Genomic DNA, 10000 nt, shown 5'->3' with positions numbered 1-10000 from the left:
TTCTCCCGAAGTTGTCGGAATTATTCGTAATAAGATATTGGCTACAATTGAAAAGGTTTTATCAATAAAATTTCCATTTATCCCAGATCTAGACATAGGTGTATTAATCCATTCTATAATTTATTTTTATTTCATTTCGTGAGAAAATGATCCCACAAACAAAGGAATTGTACAGTACGAAATAACATAAAAACGGATTCATTAAAATAAAAAGGAAGACCTTTTACTCATACTCAAATTGTTTCGTTTTGACAGGAATCAATAAAAAAAAAAATCCGGGGGACGGTTCATGAATTTGAAATCAATCTATGGGTTAAGAAGTTGGAGTAAGGAGTTGTTGTTGAAAAATCTAAAACTGGAAAGGCATTTTAGAATTTTTATGAAAATTGAATAATGATCTAAAGATATCCATTAAACACAGTCTAAAAAAATGGATCAATCGTTGAATTCGTTTCAATTGAGAGATTAAATCCGGTATAAATATTAGAAAGGGCGGAAACCCCATCTTCGCAAACATGAATAGATATATCTTTATTTTACAATTTTTCACAAAAAAGATTTATGCGGAAGGATTTGTCTTTGATGAAAAGTTTTCTATTTTTAGAGTTCAATTTTTTAATAATTTTAATTCAATGTAGATACCTATCCAAAATAATATGAATGACTCACTATTAACTCGGTTTTTTGGCCATAATCATTATGTAGGAGAGGTGGCCGAGTGGTTCAAGGCGTAGCATTGGAACTGCTATGTAGACTTTTGTTTACCGAGGGTTCGAATCCCTCTCTTTCCGTACTCTTCACCTAATTCACCAATGTTACTGACTGCAATGCATCAAATAAAAATGTATACTCCAACAGTTAGACCTTTCTTTGATATCGATTCTGTATTCCTAATCCAAATCTTCTGTGGTACGAAAAATACTGGGCAAAATGGACAAGGAATGAAAATCCCCTACCGATCTATGATACATGAATGAGATCAAAATCCCCAGATCAAACCCCTTACCTTACGGGTCCCTTTACTTAAGCCAAAATGGAGAGGTCAAAATTGTCCGAACCCTTGTTATTTTAGTTGGGGTTAAGTCTGACGAGAGTAATATTCTACAACTAGCAATTCATTTATTTTCAAACCGACCCATTTACTATCTATTATTTGATTGACGAATCCTTCATATTGGAATGGGTGAAGAGTCAAATGGTTTGGCAACTCCTCGCGGGGGGATGAATCAAGATAATTTTGAATCAGAGCCCTAGATTTTTGCTCATCCCTCACTGTAATAATATCTCGGGGTTTACAGCGATAACTTGGTATATCTACTATACGACCATTAACTAAAATATGTCTATGGTTAACTAATTGGCGGGCTTGAGGAATAGTCGAAGCCATACCCAATCGAAAAAGGATGTTATCCAAACGCATTTCAAGTAATTGTAGTAAAACCTGACCTGTTGATCCTTTGGCTTTTCCGGCGATACGAACGTATTTAAGTAATTGTTGTTCTGTAAGACCATAATGAAAGCGCAATTTTTGTTTTTCTTCTAAACGAATACGATATTGAGATTTTTTTCCGGGGCGCGATTGGTTTCTAAGATCGCTTCCGGCTCTAGGCTTTTTACTAGTTAGTCCCGGTAAAGCCCCCAGACGACGGATTTTTTTGAAACGAGGCCCTCTGTAACGTGACATAAAGACTCCTTATTTTTTATGAAATTTCATAAAACAAAATTAAAACTAAACTAAAATATGATAAATTAATCGAAATTTACTGAAGTATTGTATTACAAAGAATAATTAGAGGAATTGTATCAATATCCGGACCTTATTGTATATAAATAATTGTATTATATAAATAAAAAGAATTTAAAATAATAATAAAAAAAATTCAGGGTTCTTTTCTTGATTGATTTGTTCTCCAGAGACCGAACTCCTCCAATCCCATTTTTATTCATAATTGGAAGTTCCTACGAGATGATAGGGTGACCCTTGGGAAAAGCGAAAGAAGTTTTTCGCTTTGATTTCACATTATCAATTATGTAAAAAATAAAAAATCAAACAAACGGAGAAAAGCCGGCTATCGGAATCGAACCGATGACCATCGCATTACAAATGCGATGCTCTAACCTCTGAGCTAAGCGGGCTCACATAACATAAATTGTACACGTATACTAATTTAGTAAACTACTGAGATATTAACTGTTCATTCTTAGCTATTTCATAAGAAATATGATATATAGAAAAATAGAAATATCAAAAATAAGGAAGAATAGAAAATAGAATTTTATAATTTCCAAACATATTGGATATTTGAATATTATAGAACATACCTATTAATATAAGAACATACCTATTAATATAGCGATATTATTAAATATCGCGATATAAAATTTTGATCTATTTCTCAAATATATGTTTATCAATAATAAATATCTTAATTAGCTTAATTAGATGGTAAGATTTTTTTTACTATTCTATGTTTACTATTTTTTATTACATAATTTTATTATATTTCATATATATTTTATATATAGAAATATATATATTTCATTTAACTTTAATTTGAAAATATATTTTAATATTTCATTTTAAATAAAATCGAGTAAAGTAATGTAATTAAAGTAATGTAATTAAATTTAGAATCTTATTCTATTTCTATATTTATTGTATATTACAATCTTATAATATTATTATTTATTATATATAATTCGAAATAATTTCATATTTAATTAATAAATAATTTTATTTTGAATTCTCTTCTAATTCTAAATTAACGGAATGGTTAGTTATAGCCATTTTATTAGTTTTAGTTATGGCTATTAATTTAATTTAAAATTAATAATACTCAAATCTTCCTTTTCGTTTTTTTGTTATGTTATAATGTTTTTTTTTGTTATGTTATAATGTTATAGAAGGCCTGCCCTAAGAATAACATGAAAGATAAAAGCGCAATCCAGATCATAATGAAACACTCCTCTGGTTTCATTCGGAAAGGTGAAAGCTAAGACGAAAAAAAAAAAAGAATCGACCGTTCAAGTATTTAAAATTGCACGCTAAAAATGGTAGAAATAGGGGCATATATAAGTATAATAAATATATATTATACTATAATATATATGTTATGCGATCTATATTGAATTGATGATATAGAAATGATAGAATCATTTCTGATTGGACCAAATACGGGTCTCCGATAGAGATGAAAGAAAATATACAAGAAATCAAATAGTAGAAAACACTTTTCAATATAGGAACCGGTATCTAATGAATTCAACCGGTCCAGCATAATAGAAATGAAAGAAAAAAGGGGGGGCGGCATCATGATGCGATCTTAATCACATCAAAAAAAAGAGGGGATATGGCGAAATTGGTAGACGCTACGGACTTAATTGGATTGAGCCTTGGTATGGAAACCTACCAAGTGAGAACTTTCAAATTCAGAGAAACCCTGGAATTAAAAATGGGCAATCCTGAGCCAAATCCTGTTTTATGAAAATAAACAAGGGTTTCATAAACCGAAAATAAAAAAGGATAGGTGCAGAGACTCAATGGAAGCTGTTCTAACAAATGGAGTTGGCTGCATTGTGTTAGTAAAGGAATCCTTCCATCGAAACTTCAGAAATGAAAAAACTTTTGAGTATATTTATATCTCCGTCCCACGCTTTTGAATCAATAGATTCATCGGTCAACTCTTGAGTTGACTGAACTAATATATGTATATAACTAACTATATGTATATATAGAATATTAGAAATTATAAATAAAGTAATAATTAAGAACGTTTTTTATAACTTCATTCACAAAATGAAACTCTCTTTGAATCACTCTGGAATAAAATTGGAAAATAAGTTTGATTGTTTTTTATTGTATCGAAATATCGAATCCATTTTTTTTTTTTCGAACGACACTTCTAATGCACTTTTTTTTTACTTTAAAGCGAACTCAGTAGTAGTTCATTCACATAATCTCGCGATTGAAAAGAAAAAAGTATCGCACGATAAGATCAATCGAAACTGGGTTTTACATTTTATCTTTCCATATTACAAAGACCCATCTTTGTAATTAGGTCACGAAGGACCCCCTTGGGGGGCTAATAGAATAATGCGTGCATCACGAATATTTATTGTTTTTTATTTATTCGTTGTTCCTCTTTCTTTCATTGAATAATATCTACTATTGTTACTTGTTACTGGGTGGCCAACCAATTCCTAAAAAAAAAAAAAAAAGATTCCAACAAAAAACATCTTATACAACCACAAAACGTATGTTTTTAGATGTAACGTCTAATTGAATCGCAAGAATATGAGAATCTCCTTCATAAATTATTGGAAACCAACCTGTCGAATTCACATTTTACTTGATCTTCAGTTTCTACTGAAGAAAATCCTTATACTACAGGAATTTGAGGAATTTTATATTAAATGGTACAAAATTCTACATCGACAAGCAACAAGAAAAGAAGAAACAAATTATCTAACACTTCATTTCGATATTGATTGTGAAATTGCATTGCTGTGTCAGAAGAAGGATAGCTATACTGATTCGGTATACTCTAAAAACACCCTTGGTACAATATTGACGATCTCACAAAGATTGGTTTCAGTAAATTTCCATTTACTGATTTAATCTTTTACGGAATCGGCCCCCCCTGACTGTACAAGAATATGCGGAGCTCAACATGTCTGGAAGCACAGGAGAACGTTCTTTTGCGGATATTATTACCAGTATTCGATACTGGGTCATTCATAGCATTACTATACCTTCCTTATTTATTGCGGGTTGGTTATTCGTCAGCACGGGTTTAGCTTACGATGTATTTGGAAGCCCTCGCCCAAACGAGTATTTTACAGAAAGCCGACAAGGAATTCCATTAATAACTGGCCGTTTTGATCCTTTGGAACAACTCGATGAATTTAGTAGATCTTTTTAGGAGGCCAAAATGACTATAGATAGAACCTATCCAATTTTTACAGTGCGATGGTTAGCTGTTCACGGACTAGCTGTACCTACCGTTTCTTTTTTAGGGTCAATATCAGCAATGCAGTTCATCCAACGATAAACCTAATCCGAATCATAGAGCTACGACACAATCAAACCCGAACGAACAAAGTGTTGAATTGAATCGTACCAGTCTCTACTGGGGGTTATTACTCATTTTTGTACTTGCTGTTTTATTTTCCAATTATTTCTTTAATTAAAATAAAAAAAGAATAGATAGTAGGAATTCTCTTATCCCATTCGGAAAGATATCATCTCATAATTATCTATGGCTGTTTATGTCTCTAGCATGACCACTTGATAAAATGTGGAGGAAAGTAGGACAAATGGCCGATACTACTGGAAGGATTCCTCTTTGGATAATAGGTACTGTAGCCGGTATTCTTGTGATCGGTTTAATCGGTATTTTCTTTTATGGTTCATATTCCGGATTAGGTTCATCCCTGTAATAATCGGATGAACTGAGTTGTAGACATGAAAGCATAAGAACTCAACGGGATCCCCCTCGAATCAGACAAGGAAAGAGGGGGTAAGTCCCGTTGAGTTCTTAATAATCATAATATTTTTTTTTAGAGATGTTTCAAAAACATCCACCTTTTCTGATGATGTTTTTAAAAAATGAACTTCGTTAATTGATTCAGAACATCTGTTACTCAATAGTATCTGTCAATACTTAAAACAAAGAAGGAATCACTCGATTTACCCTTTTTGGATGACTCACAATTATATAGAAATATAATATATTTCTATCAATCAGATATCATGCAAACCCTTTCTATACTAATAGAATAGAACCTTACTCCATTTAATCTAATAAATATTTAATCTAATAAAAGTGAAATTTTTTTTTATAAGTTCGTTGAAATTGAAGAAGTTCTATATTGCTCAATAAATTGACCTATATTTATTTGTCCACTACCACTATGTTACGTAAGAAATCTAAAAAAAAAAAAAAAGGGTTATGATAAAATAAACCTATATATAAAAAAAAAAAAAATGAAAACTACAAATATCCATTTTTTACGAATGGGATCGAGAATCTTTATTAATTCGACACAAGAAAGGGTTGGGTAAAATTCCGTTTCTTGTGTCAAGGACTAGGAGACGAACAATCTCCCCTAAAATCCTTTGTTCCTCTCATTTATACTTTGGTTTCTATTCTCCGCTTATTTATCTTTTGTTTTGATTCTAGTCAAATATAAAACTATTGATTCATTCTATATCATACCGTTTCAATTTGGATTGAAAAAACAAATAAATAAAGAAGAGTTAAGTAAAACAGTCAGTCGCCTTCACAATATACTATGACCAGGAATGCGGTATTAAGTAATTCCCGAAATCCGGTAGAATAAAGAATATAAATAAGCAAAATTTTTTTGATCATACATAATTCCCAACAAAAATTTGTTTATTTTTAAAGCTTGATGTTGATAAATCCGCAGATCTAGAAATTCATTTCGGACAATTGAACCTTCTCAAACTGTTTCTTTTTAAGAACCAAAAAGATTTGTGCCAAAATAACAGATGCCAAGAAGAGCAAAAGACCTTGGACACGTAATGGATCTTGAAGTACTATTTCCGCATCTCCCTGACCAAATCCACCCACATTAGGATTACTCGTTAATGGTTGATCAAGTTTGATGGATTCGCCCTCTGAAACAAGAAGTTCCGGTCCTGGAGGGATAATATCAACCACTTGACGTCCATCCGATGCATCCGCTATGGTTATTTCGTACCCCCCTTTTTCTTTTCGTATTATTTTGCTTACTATACCTGCTGCTGTAGCATTATAAACATTATTGTTACTCTTGCTCCCGTCGGGATAAATCTGACCCCTTCCCCTGTTCCCGCCTACATATATGGGATATTTTAAGAAGTGCACATCTTTCTTAGTAGCGGGGTCCGGGGAAAGAATAGGAAAGGTGATTTCACTATATTTCTGACCAGGAACCGGACCTATCACAAGAATATTTTTTTTAGTGGGACGATAGCTCTGAAAAGACAGATTTCCTATCTTTTCTTTAATCTCGGGCGAAATACGATCGGGAGGGGCTAATTCAAACCCCTCGGGTAAAATAAGAACAGCCCCGACATTCAAAGCTCCTTTTTTACCATTAGCAAGAACTTGTTTCAGTTGCAGATCATAAGGAATTCGAACAACTGCTTCAAATACAGTATCAGGAAGTACCGCTTGTGGAACCTCGATATCCACGGGTTTATTAGCTAAATGGCAATTGGCACATACAATACGGCCAGTCGCTTCTCGTGGATTTTCATAACCCTGCTGTGCAAAAATGGGATATGCATTTGAAAGGGGTGCCTGGGTTAGTATATATATCATGAGCGATACGGAAATGGATCGAGTAATCTCTTTCTTTATCCAAGAAAAGGTATTTTTAGTTTGCATGGTCCAATCATTGATCCCGAAAATTTCTACAATAAAATTAGGTAGGTCGCTAGTATAGTTCCCTATCTATAATTTTGCTATTTACTTAAATATTAAATATAAATAATTTTACTGGAATATTGGAGGAATCCCTTGGATGGGTAGTAAGTACAATTTTGAATGTTTTGCTTATGTACAAAGTAACAAATATTATAATTGGATCGTTCGATCACTTTTCAGTCATTCATTGAATGATAAATCACTACAAGTGAAGGAGATACACGATTTAAATAACGAAAGATCCAATATTTAAAAATTGTATCTAAAATGACTGGAAAAGTAGAAACAAGACCGGATATAATTTGATCATTATGAGCAAATCCAAAATCTTTGTAGACAGAGCCAATCATTAATTCCCAACCGTGGGGCGAATGGAATCCTATACATAAATCAGTTAATAAAAGAATAGAAAAAGCTTTTATTGTGTCGCTTAAGTTGTATAGGAATTCTTGAAACCAAGAGTTAAGAATAACAAGTTCTTCATTACCTAGAATAGAATAACCACTTAGAATACCGAAACAGATTATATTTGTCGAGAAGTGTAAAATTGTATGGATGCGATCCTCGTTGTGCATCTTGATCAATTGGATCGTTTCTTTGTAGATTTCGATGCGAGGCTTTTGTAAATGTGTTTCCGGGTATTCCTTTATCATTTCGTCCAAACGTAAGAGTTCCTCTAAGTCTATGAATTCTTTTAGAATACTCTTTTCTTGAATATCATTCAAAAAAATTTCGGATTGCCTAGTATTCCACCAATTAGTAAACCAAGATTCCAGACTTTTATTAAATGAGAGAGAGATCCACCAAGGCAAAAATACTATAGATGCAAGATATAGAAGGGAAATTAATACTTTCTTTTTTGCCATTTTTTCGTCTGTGAATTTTAAAATTTTTAATGAACGCACCTCATTCGTCGACTCTATATGATACTAATATTTCTATCAAGCATAAGTTCTATTACAAGTCATCGATGTATTTCCGGATTTTTTTGTGATTCAGTACAGCGGTTAGTCCTTGAATTTAGAAAGAATATAGAATAAGAAAGAGCCCTCTTCAAATTAATAGTAGTCGGATTTCGAGACGAAAGAACTCCCGTTCTATCAAAATATCAAATATTTAGTATTTAGAAAAAAAAAATTCTTTACTTTATGATGAAATGTTTTGTTTTGATATATGATGAATCTATCATTTAGATTTGTTACTGAATTGAGTTAAGTGGATTTACATACGCATAAAAAAAATTGTGGACATAAACAATTTAGTTTTAGAATTGTTTCATATACGTTTGCTTTGGCTCGAGTAAGCGTTCTGAAGAAACTTCAGTTAAGTTATGCTATAGAAAAAAAGATGATTCTTGAGTTTTTTATCTCTTGCAAAGTATTCATTCTTCAGTTCCTTTTTTCAAAATACTTCAATTGGTACACGCAAGAAATAGGCCAATTCAGCAGCTTTTTGCTCAATCTCTCGTGGAGTAAAATTCTCATCAGTACGAGTCAAGGGAATGGCTCCTTGTCCTTTTATTTCCATATAAAGGACACGACGAGCATAAATACCCTCTTTAATTTCTATTCTGATGGACTGAATGTCTTTCATAAGGAATCGGAGGAATATGCGACGATTTTTTTCCAGGAAATCCCCAACGAAAAATACACACTATGCCCTCTTTTATATCGAATCGATCATAACCACTACCTACATTCCACAAAATTGTGCACCACAAATAGGAGCTAATAAAAAGACCTGCGATCCCATAGAAAGACATCACGATACCTTGTGGAAAAAAAATTATTTGCTGAGAAGGAAATAAAGATATAAAATTCCTACCAAAATAACTGGACGTTCCAACCAATAAAAACCCTAATGAACCTAAAAAAAGAATAAAGGCCCAACAGAAATTACTTGTTTTTCGAGACCCCGCTATAAGTTCTACCCATATACGTTCTGATCGCCAACTCATACTCTAACTAGACCTAGTTGCATTTTATTGGAATTGGGAGAATAACAAAAATAATTTTTTTTACTTTTTTTTGTTTCCGAAGTAACTCTCATCAACCAGCATTATTATGATGTGAACCTTTAGGGATAATTCATCGAATTTCTTAGATCCAAACTAAAATAATAACATCCCTTTCATATGATTTCCTAATACATATAGATATATTGACTTTACATTTCAGAAATTCTCCCCGATCCCGATCTATTTGAAAATAGTTATAATTCATTTATCATGTTTACACATACATAAGAGCTTATGCTCGAAGGAAGCCGCATATTATACCATATTTTACTAAATAGATATCCGTGTTATGATCCAAGTAAGTCTTGAAAAAATATATATATAAGATTTGTCCTTGTTGTATCTAAAAAATCTTGTTTTTTTGAACATAAAGAGATAAAGAAGCCATTGCAATTGCCGGAAATACTAAGCCCACTAAAGGCACAAAAATGGAGGGGAGACTGTTGAGAGTTATCATAGAATGGGTACCTCGATTTAATATTTGTACCTGTTATTTATTGTTATATTTATTGTTTTATATTTGAACCTTATCCTTATATTGTTATAA

General features: G+C 32.2%; 3 protein-coding genes and 2 non-coding genes across 5 annotated transcripts in view; 1 reads left to right on the top strand and 4 right to left on the bottom strand.

The window, feature by feature from the left end:
* LOC126608287 (photosystem I P700 chlorophyll a apoprotein A1) overlaps positions 1-1010 on the bottom strand; it is a 5823-nt gene extending 4813 nt beyond the window's left edge. Inside the window, exon 1 of the mRNA XM_050276151.1 lies at positions 1-1010. This exon is cut by the window's left edge and continues 4813 nt beyond it. The gene's annotated coding sequence lies outside the window, so the exon portion shown is untranslated.
* On the top strand, positions 705-791 carry TRNAS-GGA (transfer RNA serine (anticodon GGA)). Its single transcript has one exon. It is a non-coding gene; the product is annotated as a tRNA-Ser (tRNA).
* Positions 1011-2063: 1053 nt separating the features above from the next.
* On the bottom strand, positions 2064-2136 carry TRNAT-UGU (transfer RNA threonine (anticodon UGU)). Its single transcript has one exon. It is a non-coding gene; the product is annotated as a tRNA-Thr (tRNA).
* A 2018-nt stretch (positions 2137-4154) lies between these two features.
* LOC126608073 (cytochrome f) lies at positions 4155-7403 on the bottom strand. The gene has a single exon (XM_050275835.1). It carries the CDS (start codon positions 7395-7397, stop codon positions 6435-6437), a length of 963 nt encoding a protein of 320 aa, XP_050131792.1. The 5' UTR covers positions 7398-7403; the 3' UTR covers positions 4155-6434.
* A 61-nt stretch (positions 7404-7464) lies between these two features.
* LOC126608075 (chloroplast envelope membrane protein) lies at positions 7465-9038 on the bottom strand. Its single transcript, XM_050275837.1, has one exon. The coding sequence runs from the start codon at positions 8300-8302 to the stop codon at positions 7613-7615; it is 690 nt and encodes a 229-aa protein (XP_050131794.1). The 5' UTR covers positions 8303-9038; the 3' UTR covers positions 7465-7612.
* Positions 9039-10000: the final 962 nt, after the last annotated feature.

This window comes from Malus sylvestris, chromosome 16 (assembly GCF_916048215.2).
Source record: "Malus sylvestris chromosome 16, drMalSylv7.2, whole genome shotgun sequence".
In the NCBI taxonomy this organism is placed as follows: domain Eukaryota; kingdom Viridiplantae; phylum Streptophyta; class Magnoliopsida; order Rosales; family Rosaceae; genus Malus; species Malus sylvestris.
The sequence above is the reverse complement of the archived record's forward strand: the minus strand, read 5'-3'. Positions and strand labels throughout refer to the sequence as shown.

What these genes read in the sequence shown, in the direction of transcription:
- LOC126608073 (XM_050275835.1), bottom strand. Translation starts at nt 7,397, where the DNA reads ATGCAAACTAAAAATACCTTTTCTTGGATAAAGAAAGAGATTACTCGA.
- LOC126608075 (XM_050275837.1), bottom strand. Translation starts at nt 8,302, where the DNA reads ATGGCAAAAAAGAAAGTATTAATTTCCCTTCTATATCTTGCATCTATA.